Here is a 25,804-nt window from a genome sequence, read left to right as displayed (position 1 = left end):
TAATCTCAGAATTCTGACTTTAATTTCAGAATTCTTAATTTAATCTTAGAATTTTTACTTTAATCTCAGAATTCTAATTTTAATCTCAGATTTTTTACTTTTCTTCTCTGAATGCTCACATGAATCTCAGAATTCTGATTTTAAAAAAAAAGTCAGATTTTTTTTTTCTGGCCTTTTATTATCATTTTTTATCCATGGCCCAAATCCTATTTTGTTATCTTGGTAAAATCTGATGGAAGTCTCTATAAAAATTTCTTCCTGAATGACTTATCTAAAATGCATTTTAGAGATAGACAGAAACACTGGAAGCGAATCACAGAAAAATGCACAATATACACAATATAAGAGAATTAAACACTCCTGGTTAAGTCACAACATTTATACATTACAGTACATAATATTCGCAACAATTTCAAGAAAAAAACAGTCTTTTTGGGTTTATTATTTTTATTTTATTATTCTTATTTATTTATTTTTTTGTCTGCAAATAAATAGGACTTTGATTTCAACTGTTTTGTTTAAGAAGGAATATAGAATAAATCAAAGGGACTTTATTTTGAAAACATTTCCGGTGCCGGAGGAAGTTGTAGACTGACGTCACAGCGCCTGGTGGGAAAAATCAGTTGCTAAACTTTCAGTTTCTTTCGCAAATCTTGCCGTTATGGCGACATTTTTCGGTGAAGTTTTATCTGTGTGTTCACGGGCCGTGGAAGAAGAGGACGAGGACTTTGTAGAAAACGAAGAAGATGAAGAAATCCGCAGAGAACTAGAGAAAAAGAGGTAAATCCTGTTAGTCATGTAGCACGTTTGGAAATCTTTAAATGTAGTTTGTTCACGACTTAAATAAGCAGGAAATGTGTGGAAAATGTGTAGATGGACCTCATGTACACACACACACACACACACACATACATATATATTTTCATTTGTTTATTGTTTAATATAAACATTCTGGTGCTGGTTTGTGAGGAAGCAACTGCTAGCAAAGCTAACATGACACATGTGTTTTTAGCAACAACTTTAATGAAACGCCCCCCACTCACATTAAAAATACATTTCTGAGCATGTTCTAAAACGTTGGGCAAAAAAACAACAAGAAGAGAGAGCTTGATACGTACAACTTCTGTTAGCTGATGCTTTGACCCAAATGCCCCTGTGCTGTTTAAAATATTTATTTAAAAAAATAACCAATATAGGACTTAATCTGAATTTAACAAATAATAAATGCATTTAGGATGGTAGTGTTTTGTGTGCAGTGGAACAAATGGAATCTGGAACGAATTTTCAGTCTGATTACACCAAACCGGATTCTGGTCCAGGATCAGTAACTGTTCTCTGAGACATCTTTGGAGGTGGTCTTGGTTCGTTTCCAATCGGACTGAGCTCCGGTTAACTCTGGGTTTTCTTCGGCAGAGCAACTTGACCAAAACATCCACCGTTGCCGGGCATTACAGGATGAAAACACAAATGCGGAGCAACGATGAGACACAGCAACTCATTGACATTTGGTTGGATAAATGCAGGCTCATTGAAACTACTTTTAACGAGATGGACATTGCTTCCCACACGGTTTACAATTGTAATATGTCATAAACACTTATCAGCGTTACTTCTCTCCTCAATAACCATCTTTCAGCATGCCCCCGCCGTACCAAAGTAGCAAAATAAAAAAATTGTTGTACCTAACGTTGATGCAGAGGATTAAAATTGGTCCGTGAAATATAAAGTTTCAATAAGTGAACTATTCTGACAAGAATTGCAAGAGCAAGACAATTTCTGCCTCTCATTGCTTTGCTCCACCCTTGTTTTTCCTGACCAATGAATTAAGAGATCTTTAGTCATGTGGTTTTCTTTACAAGCGTTAGTCTGGAACAGGACATAAGACATAGTTTCTGCAGAGCAGCAGTAGTTCGTCAGAATTTCACCTCTGAGTCTTGGGCGGGACTGTTGGCGCAGAGCAACCCGCCCCCTTCTTTCACCTGAGTAGGGTCGCTAATAAGTGTTTATGACAGATTTTTATGAGAAGCAATGTGTATCACGCTAAAAGTTGTTTTGATTAGCCTAAATTCACTCGATCACATTTCAATAAGTTGCCGTGTCTCATTGTTGGGGTGTTATGGCATTATTTTAAGATAATTCTGTTAGGAACTACAAGGTAGCTTTTAGGGTGACGTCACAGCAGCCCTGATGCGTGTACAGAAAAGAGTGTTTCCCCTGTGTTAAACTAAGGTCTAACAAATAAACAGTTGGACCCTTTTTTTCCTGTTTGATAACACGGCAATTGTTGCTTTAGATTTGTCCGCGGCTCATTTGTTTACATCATTCCTACTCTGTCTTTTTCGTCCGCTACTGTTTTGGTCCAGTTGTTCCTCTCCGGGAACGGACTGTATTCTGACCGAGGAATCTCAGAGTGAATCGAAGCTCAGCCTGATTGGAAACGAACCAAGACCACCTCGAAAGATGGGTCAGAGAGTGTTTCCTTCCTGGTCTCGGATCAGGGTCCACTCGGGTGTATTTAGACTGAAAATTTGTTCTGGATCATCGGGGGAAACAAACTCTGGTTGATTTCAAGTGAACCAAATGTGTCCAGTCTGAATAAGGTAGAGTCCAAACAGGGAAAAAGGGTCCAACTGTTTATTTATTAAAACATATATTTTAACACCGTTAAAAGAAGCTTCTTACGTGCTTTTCTGCGTCTCGCTACGCGGCGATAGGCAGTGCTGTTACATTGTCCTTAAAGCTTCCTTGTAGTTTATCAACAGAATTCTCTTAAAACATGCCATAACACCACAACGATGAGACACAGCAACACACTGAACTGTGGTGAATTAGGAACAACTTAAAACAGCTTTTAACGTGATCCACTTTGCTTCTCACACTGTTTTCCTGACAATCTATATCTGTCATAAACACTTATTAGTGTACCTTCTTGGCTATTTTCTAGGCAATAACCGCCCTGCAGCACGCCTCCACTGGCAAGTAAAAAGTGCTGAGCCTGACTATGATTCAGGCGTTCAAAATTTGTGATTGAAATATAAAGTTTGAATCTATCCCGACACAAACTTGCACACAAACTTGAAGTCCTACACACAACGTGCAGGACTTCCAAAACTTCTGCCTCTTGTGGCTTTTCCCCGCCCTCGTAATTCCTGGCCAATGACTGAAGAGATATTTTGTCATGTGGTTTTGTTTACTAGCTTTGGAACAGAACAGGAAAGTTCGTTAGACGACAGTCCGGTCTGAACCGAATGAAGTGGCTCGTTCAGCTTTTCCTGCAAAGACAAAAAGAAGTTACGCTGTTGGCTGAAATTTTATTTGTTTTTCTTTCATTCATGTATTTTAGAAGATCAGTTAAGTTTTTAGGTGTTAAAGCTTCAGTGGTAAATGCTGAAAACTTCCAAACCAAATAACAATGGTAATATTTTTGTATTTTGAAGGGTCATGTTTAGGTCTTCTGCCTTTTAATTTTCTGATGGGCCAAAGTTTACCTGACAACTCAAGATGTTGTGAAAATAGGAGGTGTAAATGTAAATCTACTAGATACAAAGCAAGAATTACCACACTGCGGCAGGCAGTATCTGTAAACAATTATCTCTGCTGCACCGACATACTGTCAGGTGTCTGTCTACGGCGTGAAGGTGGCTAAAACCAAACGCATTACTGCAACAGCTGACGATGAATCTTCACTTACATTTTCGTTTGAACGGCTTTTAGAGAGATGTTGCTTCTCCCGTCCCGCGTGCACATTACGCCGTTGCCTTGTCTCCAATGACTGATGGGTTTGCTTTGTTTTCCCATTTATCTCTTGAGAGTGGGCCGAACCCAAACACTTCAGTTTAAAAGCCGGCCATGCTGCAGCACAGAGTGCTTAGGAGAGCTTTCATAAAATCTGACTAATAGGTACGCCGTGTTTCAGTGGCTGTTCCTGAAATTTAAATGTAATTAGAAGCAAACAAACAAAAACAAAAAAATGTTGACCATGGCGTAAAAAACGGAAAAGTTCAAAAGCATCTTGCTTGTAAATGATAATGGAATAAAAGCTGCCCTTTTCTTTAATGATCACCAGAACATTATAAATAATTGTTTCTAAACTTCATCTCCATTCTTCAGGGAGGTAAACCTGCTCTGGAATCCCGAAACTTCGCAGTCGCTGGCGTCTGGAAACAAACTCCAGTGTTCAGATTTCTTCCTTGCTGTGGGACACAATGCTGCCAGTAAGTATTGGGGGCAAAAACGTGCGCCTCCCATTTATTTTCCTGCGCCTTTAACATTAGCAGAGGTCCTTCATAGCTGCTGGCTGGGCGTCAAACAATTTGCCAGAAAGCGAACATTTAGGTTTTTACTACAAAAGAGCAAATAGTTGACAAAAACAAGCTGCTGCCGGATTGGAGTTATGCCAAGAGTCCAACTCTTCTCTGCGTTTTATTAGATCTCCTGGGCATCATTTTTAGTTCTAAAATATTTTAAAATTTAAAGACACCACAGAGAAAGGGGAAGTTGAAGACCTTACACTTTAACAGATCATCTTTTCTCCTGAAATTGATTCGCATCCTGACAAGGATCCCCTCCCACAACTCAGCGGTAAATTTCTAATGGACTCCTGCCACTCTGCAGAAACTAGGTCTTAGAAAAAACAACACAGGTTTGTATTTATTTATGGCTAAAACGGAACTATTATGTTTAAAAGACCACTGTGAACACTTTGAAAATAGATCAAGGAAATTGATTGGAGTGGGACTTAACTGCTGCAACCAGGAAAGTTTAAGGATCTGTTTAAGATTTTCTGCTACAGTTTTGCACAAATACAGATCTTGTCATTTTAAATGGTTACTATTAAAAGCTGAATTGTCTTTTTTTCTTTTCTGAAGCACAAATAAGACAAAATATATAAATCATTATAAAAAATCATTAAAACTGATTCAACCCAGAAGGCTTCGTTTTTTATCACTCATTTGAAGAACAGTCTCTGCTTTAAAATGCTCTTTTATTCACATTTTCTAACCTAATCATATGGACACATGCATACTTATCCATTCAGACCAACGCATGTGAATCATTTCATTCAGTCACGCAACCTATTTGTTAAAAGGTGAGACACCTGAGCTCGAGTGAGTGTTTACGTTCTTCCATGGTGGATGATAAAATGTAAAAGGAAAAAGGGAGAGTGCCCCGGTCATCCCCACACCAGGACCCCCACCAAAGCAGCGGTGGTAGCCAGGACCCCCCGCCCTAGATAGAGATAACTGCCCGCCGGGCAATCACATCTGCCACCCAGGTCAGCAGGACCGCCACGGGGGCCCAATGCCAGACAGCAGGAAGGCATAGGGGGACAGAAAGTGCAAGAAAATTTCACGCACAACTTTTCTCACTTTTTTTCCCTATATATATTCACATGACAAATTTTCATCCATGCAATAGCCACAAAATGTCTGTAGTGGCTGTAGGACACGACCCTTACATGATGTTAAATTGCGGAAACGTGCAGGCCTGAAATGAATGTGTAAATTATTAACAAACCCCAAATATTAACAGATCATGAAGACAGTCATTTTCTTAAAATATATATATTTGTTTTCAGATTTGAGATGTCAAAGCAGAGCTTGTCAAAGATGGCATGAGCTGCAGCGTGAATAAAACAGTTTTCCTGTGAGCTGAATACTGAGCGGATGTGTCTTCACAGGCTTCCTGTCAGCGTACGTTCTCAGCTCGTCAAACTGGGACGCAGTTGGACGTGCGTCGGTGTGGAACGAGAGAAGCCGGGCTGTGGCTGGGCAAAGCAGCGAGGAGTCGGCATGTGTTTTCTACAGACATAAGGACATCCCATCAGTGAGTGACGCGCAGAGAAAAAAAAAAGAAGAGCATATGCTTTCTTTTGCCTAACTACCAGTAGACAGAAACGCCTCACTGTTGAACTCTTCAAAATTCTGTGTTCAGAAGTTTTTAAGTGAACACGTTATCACCAAATCAACACAAGATGGCTTGGAATCATTATTCTAACAAAGGATAGTTATGCCGTTGTTAAAATAAAGAATATTTCTGTTTTTGAAAATGGTCAGGGGTTATTTCACACCCAAAGATGAACCTGGAAATCTAGTTTCCGTTAAATAAGCTGTCAGAACACAGACTTCCAGTGGACCGCAGTGTGCGCGGAGGCGTGCGGTTACTTTCTATTTGCCTGCTGTCGGTGGCTCATGATTTAATTGGGATAAACGCAGCAAATGACCACGTTTGAAGCACAGAGCTGCTGTGGAGGCTACAGATTTATCACCTCTTCAGATTCCTGCAGGGATTTAATGTACTGAAGGACAGCAGAAGCAGCTGTGGGCAAAGAATACTGCCACAGTCTGCCATAAATTACACCGCTGCGGGAAATACAGTTACCACCAGGGCTGACTTCAACTTCAAATGACTTCCGTCTTTTACAATATTTTATATAATAATTACATTTTAATAATTATAGTTGATCCTCTTTTTATGCTTTTGTGGATTTTGAGGATATTCGTCCAGTTTAGTTTCAAAATTAAGTCTTTGAAATTTTAAATGGATATAAAGGTGGCCAGTTCCTTGGATGTTGAACAGTCGCACTTTAAACAGTGATAATCAGATGGAAATTGGGGGAGAGACTATGACTCACCTCTGTCACAAGTGCTTGAGGCAAGGCAATTTGTTTCTACATCACTTTAAAGTGCCCAGAGATGATTGCTGTAAAGTGACGAAAATTACAAAAAAAAAAGTCTATTAATTCTGTGGTGCTTTCATGAAAGCTTGATGGAATATTTTACGACTATGCAAAAGATTACAGACAGTTTGAATAATCAAAATCCTGATATTAGTGTTTCCAGTTTGATATGCAGATTGAAATGTGTATAAAGTTTAGATTGGCCAATTTTGTTATTTAATAGGAAGAAAATATTAATACTTTTTAAACTTGTTTCATTGAAGCTACATACATACATACATACATACATACATACATACATACATACATACATACATACATACATACATACATACATACCGGTACATACATACATACATACATACCGGTACATACATACATACATACATACCGGTACATACATACATACATACATACATACCGGTACATACATACATACATACATACATACATACATACATACATACATACATACATACATACATACATACATACATACATACATACATTGCATGCATGCATGCATGCGTGCGTACGTACGTACGTACGTACGTACGTACGTACGTACGTACATACATACATACATACATACATACTGTACATACATACACACTGTACGTACATACATACCGTACATACATATGTACATACATATGCCTTAATCACAACCGCCTGCATGGGCAAATACCAGCTCTTTCTAAAAGAAAAGCTCTCTTGATTGATGAGAGCGGTTGCCATAGAAATGTTGACCAAGACCAACTTGGACCAATCAATGCTTACTGACTTCATGTGGCTCAAACGTGGCGCAGTCCATGTTGCAAAAAAAATGGCGACTTAATTGACTTCGCTGGTTTAAAACTAAGGACTCACTCAGTCCAGTTCTTATATATTGTCAATAAATGCAACACCTCTCCAAACCTTGTTTCATTTGTGTGTATTGGACAGTTTTTGTATATGTTTGTAACTGTTGCCACATTAAGTGATACTTGTATTGTTTCTTACTGTCATTTGCCAGTTTTTAGAGTCTCACTCTGATCATCTTTTGATCTATTTCAAAGCGTTCCCAGTGATCTCTTAATTATGATTACGTGTTTCACTTTTAGCCTAAATCAAAAAGCCTGTGACGTTTTTAGGACATAGTTTTATGCAGAGCGGCAGTAGTTGATAAGAAATTTGCTTCTTAATTGTGGGCAGGACCGCTCCCGGTTGCTGAGAGCTCAAAAGAGGAAGCTTCTGACCCGTCCAGCATATTTTCAACGTCACAAATAAACCCCTTTTTTCGTATGCTCTTGATTCACACAATTTACCGGTAAATAAAGAAAAACTCAGAAATGTCATTTTGAGCTTACGTTTCTTATATAAATGCTCATCATCAGAAAAAGCCCAGAGAACATGTTTAAAGCACCAAAAACACATTTTTTTGTCTGAGTGGGTCTTTAAGTACTGTCTGTTTTCCTGCTGAGTTGTTTTTTTAAATATGTCCGCACGTTTGTCTTTGCAGGTGCTGATCTGCAGAGTGACCTGCTACATTGCAGAAGACCAGCTTTTTCAGTGGACGGAGAAGGTCGGTGATGTTTATTGCAGATGTTTCGGGCAGCAGCTGCTTCTCCTCAGCTTGTAAAAGCGTTTCAAATTTACAGCTGGCCCACCTTTTTTTTTTTTTTTAACTCTCACTCAAGATGCGGCGCAGCGTGGCAGCAGGAGGACATAATTAGCATCTGTTAATTTGCTGCGGTGTTAAAAGAGCGTGAGACGTGATTGTATTGATGGTAAACATAACAAGACATAAATATGTAAATACGGCCTGCTGTACACATTCAGACAGGATCAGGTTTCTAATGCGTTTCACACAAGGAGAACAATTATGATGGTGGACTGATAATTGAGGCAATCTTGAGAATCAGATGCTACTTTAAGCCTACAGTTTGGAAGAATTTGTTGTGCATCAGAGAGCCAAACCCAGATTTCACACTTTGGGCTTTGTTTTTTCAAAGCTCGTAAAGGAAAGATTGGAGAAATTATCGCGTTCTCGTCTGCTGCAGCACAAGTTTAACCAATAAATCCTATTTTCTACTAAAGATTTTTTGTTTGTTGTGCTTCTGGAATATTCTCGTGGCGTTTAATGAATAATTTCTGTTGGAAATGTGTGCCTTAATAGGCACTGAAGAAGGTGGTCATATTGTGACACTGTCGCTTTGCAGGTGTTCGACTGTGTGCAGCACAGGGGGCTGAACGTGACTGTGCTGTCAGACAGCTCTGTGGCTGATTACAAGACAGAAAATTATCTGTCCAGCAGCTCTGCTCCCTTCCTGCGCTCTCTCCACACCGCTGCTTTCAGTGATCAGCCTGTCTGCCAGTCACTGGAGCAGCCCAACATAGTCACAGGGCTTCCAGCAGCAGGTACGCTCCCAGCTTCTCTTACCTCAAGGGTGACATATCCTCTGCTTGTGCTTTGTCTCACATACAGTGGGGCAAAAAAAGTACTTTTTCAGCCACCAATTGTGCAAGTTCTCCCTCTTAAAATAATGAGAGATGCCTAGAATTTCCATCAAAGGTTAATCTCAACTATGAGAGATAAAAGAAGAAAAAGAAATGCAGAAAATCACACTGTCTGATTTTTAAAGAATTTATTTGTAAATTTTGGTGGAAAAATAAGTACCGGTATTTGGTCACCTACTAAGAAGCAAGATTTCTGGATCTCACAGACGTGTAACTTCTTCTGTAAGAGGGTTCTCTGTCCTCCACTCTTTACCGTCTAGTAACGGCACCAGTTTGAACTTGTTTTATATATAAAAGACACCTGTCCACAACCTCAAACAGTCGCACTCCAAACTCCACTATGGCCAAGAATAAAGAGCTGTCTAAGGACACTAGAAACCAAATTATGAACTTGCAAAAGGCTGGGAAGAAAGATTTAGGGGATCTGTACAGATCTCAAACGTGAGGTTAAAATGATCTCAAGAACAGTGAGCAAAAATCCCAGAACCACACGGGGGGACCTAGTGAATGACCTGCAGAGAGCTGGGACCAAAGTGACAAAGGCTACCATCAGTAACACACTACACCACCAGGGACTCAAATCCTGCAGTGCCAAACGTGTCCCCCTGCTAAAGCCAGTACAGAGCATTTGGATGATCCAGAAGAGGATTGGGAGAATGTCCTGTGGTCAGATGAAACCAAAATAGAACTTTTTGGTATGAACTGATAGAATGCCGACTTGCACCCAAAGATAACCATACATACTGTAAAGCATGGGGGTGGAAACATCATGCTTTGAGGCTGTTTTTCAGCAAAGGGACCACGTCGACTGATCCGTGTAGTGAAAGAGTGAATGGGGCCATGAATCGACAGATTTTGAGTAAAAACCTCTTTCCATCAGCAAGAGCATTGAAGATGAAACATGGCTGGGTCTTTTAGCATGAAACAATCCCAAACACGTGTTGCCCGGGTAGCTAAGGAGCAACTTTGTAAGAAGCATTTCAAGTGTCTGGAGAGGCCTAGCTAGTCTCCAGATCTCAACCCCATAGAAAATCTTTGGAGGGAGTTGAAAGTCTGTGTTGCTCAGCAACAGCTAAAGAACATCTCTACTCTAGGGGAGATCTGCATGGAGGAATGGGCCAAAATAAGAGCAGCAGGTTGTGAAAACCTTGTGAAAACGTTTGACTGCTGTCATTGCCAACAAAGGGTATATAACAAAGTATTGAGTTGAGCTTTTGTTATTGACCAAATACTTATTTTCCACATAATGTACAAATAAATTCTTTAAAAATTAGACAATGTGATTTTTTTTTTTTCTCTCATTTTGTCTCTCATAGTAGTGGGTTTAGGGGCTGTCATCTGGACTTGGTTTTAAAAGTTAGAAGACGTTTCACCTCTTATCCAAGAGGCTTTGTCAATTCTGAAATGGCTGGTCGAGGAGCTGGTATATATGCGCTCATGGGGGAGGAGTCAGACCTGAAACTGGATGGTATTGTCAACTTAGCCTACATGGTTTCGGGTCGTTAAGAGTGTAGGCTAAGTTGACAATACCATCCAGTTTCAGGTCTGACTCCTCCCCCATATATACCAGCTCCTCGACCAGCTATTTCAGAATTGACAAAGCCTCTTGGATAAGAGGTGAAACGTCTTCTAACTTTAAAAACCAAGTCCAGATGACATCCCTTAAACCTACTACAATGGAACCAATCTGGATGAATGAGAGTCTTCATAGACATCTTTGTATCTCATAATTGAGGTATACCTATGATGAAAATTACAGGCCCCTCACCTTTTTTAGTGGAAGAACTTGCACAATTGGTGGCTGACTAAATACTTTTTGCACCACTGTATGCAATAAATTCAGTGCCAAACATGCAGTTTCTATCTCCAATACTGCAGAAAATGTTTGTTTTTTTTAACACAGAAAAAGCTGTTTTCATAAATATTATTTTCTAAACCCATGTTTCTAATCCTCACATGAATCATGGATTTGAAAACACGATGATTACTTTGGCATAGTTAGGATTTGTACAATAATTACTCATCAAATTTGTTTTCTAATCCCATCCAAACAACAGTGTTTGACAAGCTGCTGTTGTCCTGCTGTTTATTAAAACCGTCAGCTATCAAACACCAAGTTGGAACAAAATCAAATGTACATTAAAGGGACATGTTACTGTAGAAATGATTACCTTACAAATGGAGGGAATGACCTTTTTGACCCATAAACCAATGATCAGGGCTGTGGATTGTTACACAAATGGCGGTTAGATTTGTGAATCAAGATCAACGATTCACAGATCAAACCACAATTCTTCCTAGAGATGTCCTGAATCAATTACGTGATCTGAAATGGAGCCACGTAGTCTAAGATTCCCTCTGAATTGGATGTTGTATCCCAATCAGGGTCCAGATATTTATTTTATCCTTATTTTTTTGATCAGTTTGTTATTTATTTAAAATAAATCCCCTAGTAGGATTCCATATGTCATGAACGGATCATTTTATTACCATGAAGTGCAGCAAAGGTATCGGGATGTGTTTTCATTTCGATCCAGTTTTGTACATTTGTTTAGGCAACTTGTTTAATTATAAATATTTTAATTCGTTTTTTTAGTTTTTTTTATCTTGTTTCAAGTCATTGCATCCTTGTTTCCTGGACCACCTTTACGTTCCCCATTTCCTGTTCTTTTGTTTTACCGTCTGCTTTTCAATGCAACAGCTTTTATTTACGTTCAAAGTTGCAGCAACTTGTTATGATGATGGGAAAGTTGGACTGCTGTTTAAAGTTCTCGACATCACATCCCACAGACTCTCAACGGAGCACAGTCTGGACTCTGTGGTGGAAAATCCATTTGTGAAAATGGTGGTTCATGGTCCCTGAAGCACTCTGCCTTAATTTGACCTTAATGGATCCTGGCTTTGTCATCTTAAAATACATTAATGCCGCCAAGGAGGAAAAATATCTATTGATAAAAGTACATAGTCATTTAGTACTTCCTGGCTGTCTGCTGACATCTTTTTAGGAAGAGGAGACGCATCAAGTCGCTGAACTTGAGGCTGACTGGCTAATAGGAGCCCAGATCATAACACTTCCCCCTTAGGACGCACTGCCGGCATTAAGCAAGATCGATTTAACCATTTAACTCCTTTCTGTTATTACTGTAAAGCTTCCGCCTCTCAAACACCAAATAAACGTCTTTCTAGAAGATGGTATTCATCAAAAACCTTTCAGGTTTTGATGTTGTGCTAAAAAGCTTCCATTTTAATATTTCCTACAATGTATTCAGCTTTTTATTAACAAGTGGGTTCACTGATAATAAAACGTTGCATGTGGCCGCAGACTTTGCCTTATAGCATTGTTTTTATAAGGAACTAGTTATTCACGACAACAGTTTTTAAATTAAAATAACTATTTTTGTGTTTAGAAATCTGGAATAAAAGGTCAAAAGAGAGAAAAGTAAGGATAGTAAACACAATTCCTATCACACATTTAGTTAGTTTTAGAATAAATTAAGTGAAAATTTTCTTTAGTTGTTTTATAGCTGGGTTTTTTTCAACTTTTTTTGTGGCAAAGTGCACTTAATCCTTTAATTATCACAATCTACACCACCAACTGAAAATATAACAACTTCTATCAAAGTGTCTTAAATAAAAATAAAAACAAAACAAAAACAAAACCTTCTTTTATGCTCTTTTTGTGTGAATCCTTTGCCTTTTTAGACGAACAGAGTTAACGTCCTGGCAATAAGACCAATTAGGTGAAATTGTATAATTTCCAACGGCACACCTTACAACACACTGGTAGAAAAACACTGTTTTAGAATTTTGTTTAAATTCGCGAGCTTGATTTATAACTTTGAAAAAAAAAAACAACATTGTAAAATATTTTGGGTGTAGTTAGCAAAAAACAAACAAAAAAAACCTCAGTTGTCAAGGAAGTCCAAAGGTTTTCTTTTGCAGATTCTTCAAAAAAATTACATAGACCTGTTCGTCACCCTCAGGTGACAAAGATATAAAATGGTTGCTATGGAGATAAAACCATTCTTTTTCTTATGAATTTATCATACGCAGCTCTGACCAGGGGGGCAGGGGCAGAGGGGGAGTGTGAGGGAGACATGAGGGTAGCAGCTACAGACTATACCACGTCGCTTTCAGCTTTCATTTTTTTTTTTAACTTTATTTAACAAACCAAAACATGTAACAGGAGAGACGTACTAAAAGCATGGCTATAGTTTCACCAATTACAAAATAATGAACCTGCCTTGTTATGGCATTATTTAAAAAGCACATTTCCTTTGTCGTTGGCTGTAACTTAAATACACTAAACTCACAGAAGCGTTATAATAGCAAACAGGAAATGCTGGATATCCATCCCGAATGTATCATTGGGCAGATTTGCTTTCTAACGTGTCCCTTTGAGGTGTCCTTGTGGGGAAAAACATGAACTTCCCATTGATCCTGATGTGTGTAAGTGGAGAAAACAGTTACTCAGGACTAATGCGCCTGCCAACTGAATAAAATGTGGAGCCATTATGCTCCACTGCTCTCAGGGAGCCCACATAGTCCTGCATCCTGATTAGGTTATTTTAGTGTGTTCACTTACAGACACTCAATCCAAGCAAACAGATGTGTCACCTGGATAAAGAGTTGGAGTCTTCATCACAGATGCGTTACCCACCTGCAGTCAGACATGTTCATTTGTCATCAATTGTTCCATTGTGTGGTGCTTAGATAATCTTGCATTGTTCTCTTTTGTATGTCGCTTTAAATAGATGACTAAAATGTCATTGTTTTTGTTTTTAACCAGTGCTGAACCACTGCCAGGTCCACTGCATTGCTGCTGTTGTTTATCAGTGTTACAGTGATGTCATTGGCCCCGACTCTGTCACCATGGAGACCTATATGCCTGTGTTAACCAAACTTGGCAAAGTGATGCAGGTGAGCCTCCCGTTGTCTATATGCAAATGCCTTTTGAATAAAAGTCACAAATGTCCAGCATCATCGGATTCTGGCCAGAACCCAGCCTGTGATTAAAGTGCAGGTTCTGACCGCTGATGGAGTTGAATTTTATAGTTGAATCTATTGGTGCCAAAAAAGTTTTTTTTTTTTGTTGTTGTTGCCATTTGAGTCAGTCAAGTTTCCACAACTCCAACTTTATGCGCAAATTTGCTATTTTATTTTATGTCCGTTGAGGGTTGTCCAACAGGTTTTCATGGTTTCATTTTTACAGCTCTGATGAGCTTTAACAGCTTTACTTGTGGAGAGGAGGCCAAATCTGAGCACTTCATTTTCATGAGAAAAACTGCTGCCAATTTAATAAATAATACAGAATTTATGATGGAGATGGCTGTACAGTAGACTCGCCTTTCAGGCATCTTGAATTCCACCTGACCAATTGTAAGAAGTGTCAAAGTTAACATTCAGGTTACTTTTTTCTGTGATTAAAAACTTCTTAAAGAACTTTTAGTACTTTGCGCTAGCTTCCCGTAGTCAAATGGAAATGTAATTCTTCAGCTGATTTTCTCCACATGGTGATAATGTAGAGTTATTACCGGTAATTAATAAATGATGGAGGTGTTCATCTGGATTTTTCAGAAATAACATGAAAATTAAACGTTTTAAAACATTTTGTGAAAGCATTGTATAAAAATATACGCAACCCAGAGAGAATACTTTAAGTATTTCTTGTATTTCTCAAAAGTTCTCACTTTTTGGCTAATTCTTTTCAATTTACCGGTATTGGTATGAATTTTTATTCAATTTTTTTCTTTTTATTAACATTGTCTGTTCCTTTCTCCTCAGCTGGACCAGCCTCCAACCACAGATGTCTTTCGCAAGTTTGTCAGAACCACAGATATTCAGAGTAACCTTTATATTTGAGTGCCCATGTTGAACACTCAGTAAATTCTTTTTCACTGTAAGGTGGTCTTATGGTTTTTTTTTTAATAAATACATTGAAAAGATGAAAACTTCTGAAAATGTCCTAGTCGCAGTTATTTCTTGGAATAAAAAACACGTCAAAATTCCTGTTTCTGTGATAAACGGTGTAAAAGTAAAAATAAATGTAGACAAAAAAAATATTCATAAAAAGCAATTAAAAGCTTTGTGGATGTCCTAGAATGCTGTGGAATAATCTACATGCAGAATGAAAATATTTTTTTCTATATTTTGCAATATATTATGTCTGCATTAAAATTCAAAGTGGGCATTGTGGAAGATTAGGCTTAGCATCTCCAAACTTTTTATGTTGCTCCACCTGCTGGTTTTGAGCTGTACTTTAAAACCCCATTTTTCTGCAACTATGACAGCTGGGTTTATCTTACTTTACTAGTTTATTTTTATTTACTAAATGGGCTTGCTAGATAATGTTTTGTGTGTTTTAATATTATTGTCTATAAGGCACCGTATTTTTTAAAAATCTATTAGTAGTTTGCATTTATGTATTTCATATATATTAAAAAAAAACTTAACACTTGTTTAGATGTTTAAACAATTTTAACGTAAAATTTTCTCGTAAATTTATTTTCTTTAATTTGTTCGTTGCTGTATTTTTTCCTGTTCTGTTGTGCAGTGGGTCCTCCTCGCCACAGGGGGCAGTCATGAGCTGGACCTCCTCTGGTCTCAAAGAAAATGAGCGAAACTCAAACAACTTGGTAGTTCTCGGTTGCACCTCCGTCCATCGGGTTCTAACCATTACATTTGCTCGGGCGAGACTCAATTACTTCAATCCCTTTATTTATATTTTAAAAGGTGAAAAGGCTCCACGGTAATTTCTGTAAGTGCCTGTTCAAAGCAACTAAGTTACTAATGAGTGCTAAACGGGTGAGAGGTCCAGCAGCAAACCGACGCAGCAGCAGAGCTCCGGTCAGGAAGAACGCGGTAAACCGAGTCCCCGCATCCAGCAGGGTTTTGGCCGAGAGGAACCCCGCAGTGGTAGCTGTAGGAGCCTGGGTCGAAGAGGGACAGGATTTCCCGGAACACCCGTCGGTGAGTTTTATGCTAACACACCAAGCTAGCTTTTGTTTGTGTGTTTCTAGCAATGGTTTCTAGGTTGTAGGACAGATGGGAGGGGACAAATGCACGTCACGGTGTAAGCAATACACTGTCGTTGTAAGGTTAGTTTTTTTTAAGAAGAAAACATATATATTTTTAAAGTTGGCAGATGAATTGATTTGATCTTTAAGCAGTTTATTTTTGTCATGGTCAGACAAGAAAAAGATTAAAATAATGGGAGCTCCACTGTTTTTTTCAGTTCATATCACTTATTTAATTTAATGGGAAAAAAACAAATTGGTTTTAGGATAGAATAATATTTTCTTTACAATAGTATTAATTGAAAAGCATCAAATTAAATCATGAACTGAGTTTTGATTTAAAAAAAAAACAAAACTATTATTTTTATACAGTAATTATATATTTTTAAAATCATATATACTTTGACAACATCCATATTTTAAGTTTGCCCTATTTATAGTATGTGTAGTAACACTAAAAATGTGCTGTGACGTGTACCATTGTCAAAAAGCTGGTTATTTCACTAGGTGAAAATAGTTAACCAGCTCATTATTTATTATCCCCAAGTTTGACGTATTATTCATCTAGTTATTACGTTGTTTTTTTAGATTTCAATTTTTTTTCAAAATAAATAAACATTGTAGTTTTTTGAAAATTTAAGGATTTGATTTATCAATGTACATTTCCTAAGTAAAGTTCAGTTTAATATTGATTTATTTACAAAAAAAAAACTTAAACTATATCAAGTATTTCATTATAGATAAACTTAGACATGTAAATTAAAACTCGCTTCATAATAACTCAGTTATTGAACTCTACATTTGACCACAATATCCAGGGGTTTAAAATACATTTTTCTTGTTTTATTTTAATAAATAATCTTGTTGCAGTTCTTAAAACAAGGCCCTGTTGAAACTGGTCTCTCTTTGTCTGTTGGAGGCTCTTGCTTTGCTGACTGAGGAGCTGCAGGCAGAGAAGAAAAGAATAAATGAAGAAAGCCTTAGACGATTTCAAGACGAAGTGCGCCGCCGTCTGGCAAAACGAGCACAAGTCTGCGAGAAGGGACAACAACTTCATCCAAATGCCGGGGTAAAGTCTTCTACTTTTGAAGCACCATTGATGCAGTTGATTTGCAAGTCGAGATTATGAAATGTTTTCGTGTGCAGATGTTTTAAATCAGCACAGTTATACTGCAAATGGCAGAAAAAAAATCTAAATCTTTGTAGAACCACAAAGACATAAGAAAACCAGCATATTTTTAAAATAAATATTTATATGAAAGCACACAAACCCAGTGTTATTCAAGATAATTACTTAGCATTCACATTTTTCCTTTACATTAGGCCCATTTATTAGTGAGCAGAAGTTTGGGCAGCACTTCTGGAGTGGTTTGAGATTTAACCTCCCAGTTGAACCCTTTACGGAGGATTTCTGAGCGCTTTTGGTTTGACCCGACTGTGGGTTCGAGTCCCCAGTCTTGCATAAATGGTAAAAAAAAACAACATTTACAATTCACCAAACAGAAGGTGAGTCTGGTGAAACTTCTCCTGCTCTTTCTCGTTACGGTCCAGTTGTGCTGATTGCTTAACTGTTCTGTATTTTCCAGGTAAACCCTGAACGATCAATTCAGTATTATCAGATACGGCCTTGGCGTTTGTCTGCCAGTGAGAAACAGAGGATCTCTGAAGGGGTAAGGCTGTAAGGTGATTTTAAAAAACACAGAAAAAGAAAACCTCCTGTTAATGAATGTGCTTCTAGCTTTAAATTAAATGTGTGGATATTTTACTTCCAAGAGTATAAATCTGACCTTATAGATTATTTTCTACACTTTTCATTTCTGAATTGTGAGACTTTTCAGAAAAATGCTTTTGTGCCGTTTACTGGCGTTATCAAAGTTATTCAGCAAAGTATGTTTTTCTTGACACAAAAGCAGAGTTTGAGAAATATGAAGATCAGGAGTCAGTCAACTGAGATTTTTATATAGATATGTTGGGGAAAAAACAATTAAAGTTAAGGTGGAAGACATTTCCATCTTTCTAGTGAACTGTTCAGGCAACAAAGAGAAATGTCAGTTTGTTCAGATCTTTTGTTCCAGCATTTAATTTCTCAAACAAAACTTTTTCACATTTATTCATGGGCCCATTGGCATGCAATTTTAGTCAGTGATCACCCCCTTCAAAATGTCTTCATTCTAATAAAAGCTTAAGGTCAACCTCAGATGCTGCAGATAGTGCTGCTGTCTACATGTTTGTGATCAGTCTTAACAGTATATTTTCTGAAGAAGACGTTATCGGTTTCCTTTAGAACAGCTTTTCCAAGAAAAGACGTCTCCTCATTTTTCATTGAAAGGTGCAGTAATCTGGTTTGAAACAATAAATCCAGGTTTTACTTAAGTTTCCACTAAAATCAAATAGTACCCCTTAAGTGTCTCAAGATTTTACAAAAAAGCTTTATTTTAAAAGGCTATAATTTCGTTTTATATTTTCATAGTTTTTTTTTCTGACTGTTCTGCTTTCTCCAGTACAATTTTACCTACATTTTTTTAAATTTAATGTGCAAAAGCTCCTCTTTTGTCACAATTGAAACACATCTTATGTTTGTTTACAAAGCAATTGAGATTTCTAAATGAGGAGTAAAAGTGTTATCTTGCACTCAGACAAAGCTGTGAATGAAAACAAAACCCAAAACATAACTTTAAACTTTAACTTTTAAAAAGCCAACATTCTTCTTCTGTTGTTTAACAGAATAATATTTCAAAGAACCTTTTTATCTTTAATAACCACTAAAATGATCTTTTTTTATTTATATTCAAATCATTCCCAGTGGTCTTTTAATTAGGATTATACTGTTTTTAGCATAAATAAAAAACCTGTCGTTTTCTAGGACCTAGTTTCTGCAGAGTAGCAGTAACTCATTAGAAATTTGCCCCTGGGTTATGGGCGGGACTCTTGCCGAGGAGTAAGCCTGTCCGCACTTCTCATCATCCACCTTTTTGCATGCTCCCCCAGCTAATTTACAGCCACTCCCACCCCCAAGCTAACATTTCTGGTGCAACAAAAATGCCGTGCAATATTGGAGCTGTACAGTTTTGAGCCAAATGCCAGCAAATAAAACAGATGTAGTTGTCTACAAGCGGATGCTTCAGATTAAAACGGAGCAGGGAGCTTGTGGCTTGCCGTAGTAACTTGTATGTCTCTCTTACCAGCTTGTTCCAATAGTCCGCTCCTAATCTTAAATAAAGAAATACTCATAAATGCTCATGATTTCCTTTATTTATGTTCTCCAACATCAGAAAATTCCACAAGAACATGTTAAAAACACAGGAAAAAAATTGAATTTTCATCAGGTCTTTAAGAGTTCCCAGCTATTTTGTCTTTGTGTTTGAAACGCTTAAAATGTTACTCGACAGTTTAAAATCATAGTGTACGGTAATAGTTAATCCACCAGAGGGCACTGACTAGTTTTTCTACACTAAAAACACAAAAAGTTTTTAATATTTTAAGAGCTGGAATTTTTTTTTTTTAGGCATTATTGTCGCTAAGCAGCACTTGCCATTAAATTACAACAAGATGTTCTGCTAAAATCCTGTTTTGTGCTTCAATCATGACAAAGTGTCTGTCTGTTACAACTGTTATTTTTATTCTCGTCGGAAAATCCAGTTTCATTCAGAATGATTGTGCCATTTCCTCATATGACTTATATTCATGCTTCAGTTACTAACGTGGAAGTATATTTATTTATTTTCCCCTTCTTTTTTCCAGCCGGATGAAGGCACGAGCAAGGTCAGACTTAGACTTGCTGCCTGTCGACTCACCCAGGAGGGGGAAACGGCATCAGAGCTTCCCGGAGACAGATGGAAGATCTCTCCGACCAGACATGTGAGTGTTTGTGTCGAGCGCTTGGTTCCTCTTTCACATCCACTTCCCATTATTTATTTTTTTCTGAGTGAGCGTCTGCATACGTGTTCAGTTTATAATGAAGAAAAACTGTTGCTTCCCCCAACAGGAAGTTGAATCTCCTATGAGGAGAACAGAGGAGGAGGTTCTCGGTCAACATGAATGTCCTCTTGTTCAACAGAAGGTGATCAATATTTGTGGTTTTTTAAAATACATACTATAGTCAATTATTTTGAAGGATCTAGTACACGTAGTTTGGAGTAAAATAACGTTTATTATTGCAACCAAATCAGTTTTTTATTCAAATAGTATTTGAAGGTACAGATTCATCATATAAGGTTTTGCTAAATGTTCACATTTTCAAAGTAAACCATCAGCACCAGCCGATTTAAAAACAAAAAAAAACGTTTTCTCAATTAAGGTCCATAAAACTGTAAGAAATGAAAAAAAAAGGAGCAGAGAAATCGACTTCACCATGAAAGTCACAATTTTGAAACAGTGATGCATAAAAAAATAAAGATTTAAACTATAATTTGGTTAAAAGCTTCAACGAATCAATAATATGGATCATATGCTGGGTCTTACACGCTCCGCTCACGTTGAGGCTATGATATTTTTCTCTCCTCTTTCTTGGCTTGTAATTCAGACTGTGAGAAGATCATAGAAGATCTTTGTGGTATGGTCTTGATAATAATTACTTTACTTGTATAACCGGTAAAATGTTTTATGTCTTACAGTTGCTAACAGGAACGGCTAAACCGGATAGCGGTGGGCTTCAGGCCAGTTTACTTTCTCGATTTTTTTTTTTGATCAAATCACCACCTGCAGGTTTAACTTTAAATGTAATGTTTACATACGGGAAACCCAGGAACAACATTTAAAGACACAAATTTTATGGCTCAATTAGTACAGGTTTGCTGTAAATGGTATTTGTCCAGGTTACAAGAAATGGTGCATGTGATCTTTTATAGTCCTTTAACTGCATCTGAGTCATGTGGATGAGAGATGTTTGTTTCAGCAAGTCCTCCATAGGCCAAAAACAGTTCACAATGTCTGCAGTCATCACACCCAAAGGACTTTGCTTTCTCTGAAGATCTATGAAATATACAATGTTCATAATGCCTCTAAAAGCTTACCTTAAGAATTGCAGTGTTTTAAGCTAGAAAGACAACAAAAAAGATGTTTTTTTCTTCAAGATTTGAATTCTTGTGGTTTTCTGAATGGGATCCATTCAAGAAAGACAACACAAACTCTATTCATGTAAAACACATCAAAGGATGTGTCTGCTGTTTCAGTGATACTAATACTTTTAGTAGGTTTTATGTTCAAATAGCCTCTTAAGTGTCAATGTTCATCTTTATTGAGCTCTATATGTGCAGAAAACATTCCTTTAATTCCAATTTGTCAGCTTTAAAACTAGACCAAAAATATTTTTCTAATTATTAAAGATGATTGGGTTTTGTTATTAAACTATAAATGATAACATTCTGCTGTTGGTATTTAAAAAAAAATCTCTTTTAAGCATTGTTTATAGATCGGTGCTCAATTTTAGAAATACTGATAAAGATCTTTTGTTTTTCAGATGAGTGGACATGGCCATTCAGATCAGGCTAAATCAAATCCTGATCCAGGTTTTAAGCCCACAACCCCTCTGGTTTCCTGGCCTCTAACTGAGCAACAGGAATTAAAAAAACAGGTAGGCAGCAGGTTTTGAATGCTAACTTGCGTCCTGTCTGACGATAATCCCAAATGTCTGTTTCTGCAGCGACAGTTTCAGTTCCTGATGCACCGACGTCTGGCCATGAGCACCGAACGAGAACAAGTGAAGGAAAACAGACAGCACAGGAAACACCTGCAGAGGTCGGCCAGGTGAGGACGCCTCCGTTGGAGTCCGGGACTTTTTATGTCAGCGAGGCTTGGGTGATGAACCTAGCTAATAGCTTTAGCATACATTTTATTTATAATGAAGCTAAAGTACACTCATGTAAATGTTACTGGTGCATTTAAGGATATTTTTCCCCCAAAAAATTTACACTGCAAGGTTTTTTTCTTCTTAGTTTTTTAGGTAAGAAATTATTTTAGTAATCATTGTTTTTCAGTTTGATCAGTTATGTGAAATTTACTATAAAACGTTGTTTTAAAAAAAAGAAAAATGTAAAATTTAATTCAATCCCATTAAATTAAAGATCAAATTGGGAACTTTTCGTTTGTGAAATGAATCAATTCAGTAGCTTGGTGATAAAACTCTGTCCTAAACCAACAGCAGAAAATATTCTGATGATCAAACGTTTGACTTTTCAAGATGGGAGCTTCTAAATGACGCCTCCCCTAAGCGTTCGGGTTTGCAGGGTCTTGGGTCCAAAACTGGCAGCAAAGGAGTTCATTTTGCCTTGTTTCCTGATCTCACTGAAGGATCAAAGCAGAGAAAGAACAGATTCGTCTGGAGGAAGAGAAAAGATTGGAGGAAGCCCAGCAGCTGGCAGAAGCCAGACACAATCTGGAGGAGCGAGAGCTTCTGATTCTAGAGCGACTGCAGCTGGAGGAAGAGGAGAGAGCCGCCCTTCTGCAGAGCAGAAAACAAGAAGAAAGGAAGAGAGGTGGAAGGTACTCCCAGTGCACCTGCAAGAACACTATTGCAGTTTAGTGAAGCACATTTGAGCTCTGGGATGTTTCACAAACATAAAAAAAAGGATATTTATAGATTTTCCTGAGACTACGCAGAAACATAAAAATATGATGGACGGAATTAGGAAAATTAGGCCTGATCAAGTCGTTACTGACTCGAACGAAACCGGATGTTGTCTCCAGATCAGAATCATATATTTATTTTTATTATTTTGATCAGTACTTATTTCAAATAAATGTCTTAGTAGAAGTAGTAGAAGTCTGCCTATCATAAACGGATCACTGCATTTTACTGCCGTAAAGTGCAGCAGTTTGAGCAGGAGGCGAACAAAAACATCTCGGGAAAGTTAGCAAGATATTCACGGACTCTGACCTCGGGGCTCCATAACGCTTTGAAAAACGTTTAAAACAGACACCAAGTGTCTCTTGCTTTTTGTCTCGACACAAATGACCTACAAAGACAATTTAACAGAAAAAAGATCGGGTTTGTGTTTCTTCCGACAGAGAGACGCAGTGAGACGGCTGCAAAGCAGGCAAAAAGGTGATTTAAAAAAAATAAAACTAAATAAATCAACAATCTCTCATAAATTGTTACATTTATATGAGCTGGTCATGAAAACTCATCATCACATTCATGCCCCAACAACGATTTTGGAAGAAAGTCGATGCTTTTTTAATTTTAATGGAAATATGAATCACATCTGATGAAAAATGTTCTGAACATACTAAGGCTTACAGTCACTGTAGTGTCTCAAATGACTACGTATCACCTTATTGTCCTGCTGCTACAAAGATTTATCTATCTTTTTGAGTATTTTTTATGTAAACAGGAATCATAATTAACCAAAATCAAATGACTGAATCGGATCTGGGACAGAAATATCTAATAGGGCATCCCTAGATGGAACAAATTAAAAAAGTAAAACCATTGTATTTGTACTTCCTGCCTTATGATATTTTAAAAAGAAGTAAGACATTTAAAGTTGAGCAGATGATTTATAGCAGTTTTTGTACTAGCAGAGCTGAAAGTTTAAACACAGTGGGTCCTGGAGTCACGCTTGTTCTATAAGCAACTTGTGCGATTGTGTTGCTGAGGCTGTAACTCTGCAGGTTTGTCGATGCTCTGAGGGCTCAGATGAAGGAGCGTCTGTCTCAGTTGAAGTTGGAGCCCCCCCCTCTGTGCTGCTGTGCATCCTCTTTCTGGGACTCCCACCCTGACACTTGCGCCAACAACTGTGTCTTCCACAATAACCCCAGAGGTAGGGACTGCACCCCGCCCCATCTGCATTTCCCCATCGTATCCTTCCACCCAGCTTCATGCAGGTTTCATGTCTTCCACAGCGTATGCCCGGGCTCTACATTCAACAATGCTGAGTGTAGATCTACAGTGAAGGGACCTGAAAGCTGCATACTGTCTAAGACCAGAACAACTAGTTATTCTAGTTGTGCTGCTGCTCAGTACGTGTCATGGGGCAGTCAGGGCCATGAATTGCATAAAAAAATGCTTTATTCCTTTTACATATTGTCTCTTTATTTCTGAAAACATTTTTCTCATATTGTGACATTTTAAAAATACTGATTATTAGCTTTTTCCTTAAGAGTTATTTCAGTTTTACGGAGGTAGTAATACTTTTATGAGTGAGAATGCCCTTATCCGTGTGAATTTTCTGATATCTGGAAGAAACTTGTAGATGTAGGGTTGTTGTTTTTTTGCCAGCCTTAGTCAAACTCGATGCATTTGTGCTGATAAGCAAAACTAAATTTACAACATCAGCTCTCTGACCTGCTGATATAAGCTCTAATGATACCCAAGCAGCCTCAGAAACAAAACAAGACATGACAGCTTGACCTTTTTCTTTTATTTTGAAATATTTCACCATGGTTTGGGCTGTAATTACAGTTATCTTTTGTATTTGACACTGGGCTCACGCAGCACATTTAGAGTTTGCTGTTTGCTTTAGTGATTTTTAAGAAGCTATTCTCAGGTAGACCTGCTTTAGTTTTTTGGTCTTTTACACTGTTTTTTTTATTGTAAATCCTATTGATCAAAGGAAATATTTATTTACCTTTTAGAAATATTTTATTTATTTTTATTTAACCTTTATTTTGCCAGGAGGATGGGTTGAGAACAAATTCCCATTTACAATGAAAACCTGGTAAATCAAATGCTGCATGTCGCACAAACTTTCTCCAAATGGCAATTGTGATTCTCAGAGTAAAAAGTTGCTTAATCTCTTGCTGCATTGATATAAATTTGTGTAATTTTATCAAGTTTAAAAAACGACTTTACACCATTATCTGTAACTTTCTAGTCATAAGCATGGTGTTAGAGTTACGTAATTATCATTTGCTTAAATGCTATTCTCACCATAATGTGATTGTCTCAGTTCCATCTTTCAGTAAGAAAACTAAGACGTGAGAAGTGCTGACTATATAAGATATGATGTTCCTGTACTGTCTAATTGAATGGCCCACTTTTATGTTCTCAACCCTGGCCACCAATAAAACCAGACTGGATACACTGGGAAGGCAGAACTCCTCTGACAGACGGGCTTTCCCTTCTGCAGAAGTCTAGCAAAAACTCTCATCTCCTGTGTGGTTCTTCTCTTTATTAAGGAAAAAGTCAGAACCCTGACACAAGTCACAGGGTTTCTATCCCTATCTTCTATTAAAAAATGTATATCTAGTGCTTGATTTTTGTTTGACCTACAACTCAGACAGGTTGGACATTTTCTTGTGTTTAGTGTCTAGTTTAGCGTCTCTGTGTCTAGTTTGGGTCTTTAATCCATTTTCACTGTTGCAGTGTTTCTACTGAGTGCAACTGATAAAACTTCTGAAGACAATTCCCATTGTGCCTTATTTCAGCACAATATGTTGCACTATTATTACGTTGAATTGTGGACTTACTGTAGCAAATGTGCCATTGGTTTCCCTTAGTCACTCCACAATAGCATTAACAAATGAATATCTTAAAGACGCAATCCGATGAAAGTTTTCTCTTTGATGTTTTTAACATGTTCTAGTGACACTTTCTGATGATGGAGGACATGTATAAAATTTAGGCTAAAAATGGGATTTTTGAGTCTTTTCTTTTTCAGATCGTGAATCA

At 37.6% G+C, this 25,804-nt stretch overlaps 2 protein-coding genes across 2 annotated transcripts; both read left to right on the top strand.

The window, feature by feature from the left end:
• Positions 1 to 564: 564 nt before the first annotated feature.
• On the top strand, positions 565 to 15,129 carry psmg1 (proteasome (prosome, macropain) assembly chaperone 1). The gene is made up of 7 exons (XM_004076777.5): positions 565 to 780; positions 4,111 to 4,214; positions 5,681 to 5,826; positions 8,181 to 8,243; positions 8,881 to 9,079; positions 13,968 to 14,098; positions 14,963 to 15,129. Exons 1-7 carry the CDS (start codon positions 662 to 664, stop codon positions 15,038 to 15,040), a joined length of 840 nt encoding a protein of 279 aa, XP_004076825.1. The 5' UTR covers positions 565 to 661; the 3' UTR covers positions 15,041 to 15,129.
• Positions 15,130 to 15,171: 42 nt separating this feature from the next.
• Positions 15,172 to 25,765, top strand: ccdc15 (coiled-coil domain containing 15). The gene is made up of 10 exons (XM_011483908.4): positions 15,172 to 16,147; positions 17,114 to 17,263; positions 17,781 to 17,864; positions 19,936 to 20,052; positions 20,180 to 20,254; positions 21,653 to 21,766; positions 21,836 to 21,939; positions 22,483 to 22,674; positions 23,806 to 23,954; positions 24,037 to 25,765. The coding sequence occupies exons 1-10, from the start codon at positions 15,968 to 15,970 to the stop codon at positions 24,084 to 24,086; spliced, it is 1,215 nt and encodes a 404-aa protein (XP_011482210.1). The 5' UTR covers positions 15,172 to 15,967; the 3' UTR covers positions 24,087 to 25,765.
• The last annotated feature ends 39 nt before the right edge of the window (positions 25,766 to 25,804 follow it).

The sequence above is a fragment of the Oryzias latipes genome, chromosome 14 (genome assembly GCF_053564925.1).
Source record: "Oryzias latipes strain Hd-rR chromosome 14, Olatipes_Hd-rR_3.1".
Classification (NCBI taxonomy): domain Eukaryota; kingdom Metazoa; phylum Chordata; class Actinopteri; order Beloniformes; family Adrianichthyidae; genus Oryzias; species Oryzias latipes.
Note: the sequence above shows the minus strand (reverse complement) of the source record. Positions and strands in the feature narration are given on the sequence as shown.

Bases quoted from the DNA above. Each gene is read 5' to 3' on its own strand.
- psmg1 (XM_004076777.5), top strand. From the start codon at position 662: ATGGCGACATTTTTCGGTGAAGTTTTATCTGTGTGTTCACGGGCCGTG. The intron at 781-4,110 runs GTAAATCCTGTT...TCCATTCTTCAG, and splicing joins AGAGAACTAGAGAAAAAGAG to GGAGGTAAACCTGCTCTGGA. The intron at 14,099-14,962 runs GTGAGCCTCCCG...CTTTCTCCTCAG, and splicing joins AACTTGGCAAAGTGATGCAG to CTGGACCAGCCTCCAACCAC.
- ccdc15 (XM_011483908.4), top strand. From the start codon at position 15,968: ATGAGTGCTAAACGGGTGAGAGGTCCAGCAGCAAACCGACGCAGCAGC. The intron at 20,255-21,652 runs GTGATCAATATT...TTTGTTTTTCAG, and splicing joins GTCCTCTTGTTCAACAGAAG to ATGAGTGGACATGGCCATTC. The intron at 23,955-24,036 runs GTAGGGACTGCA...TGTCTTCCACAG, and splicing joins CTTCCACAATAACCCCAGAG to CGTATGCCCGGGCTCTACAT.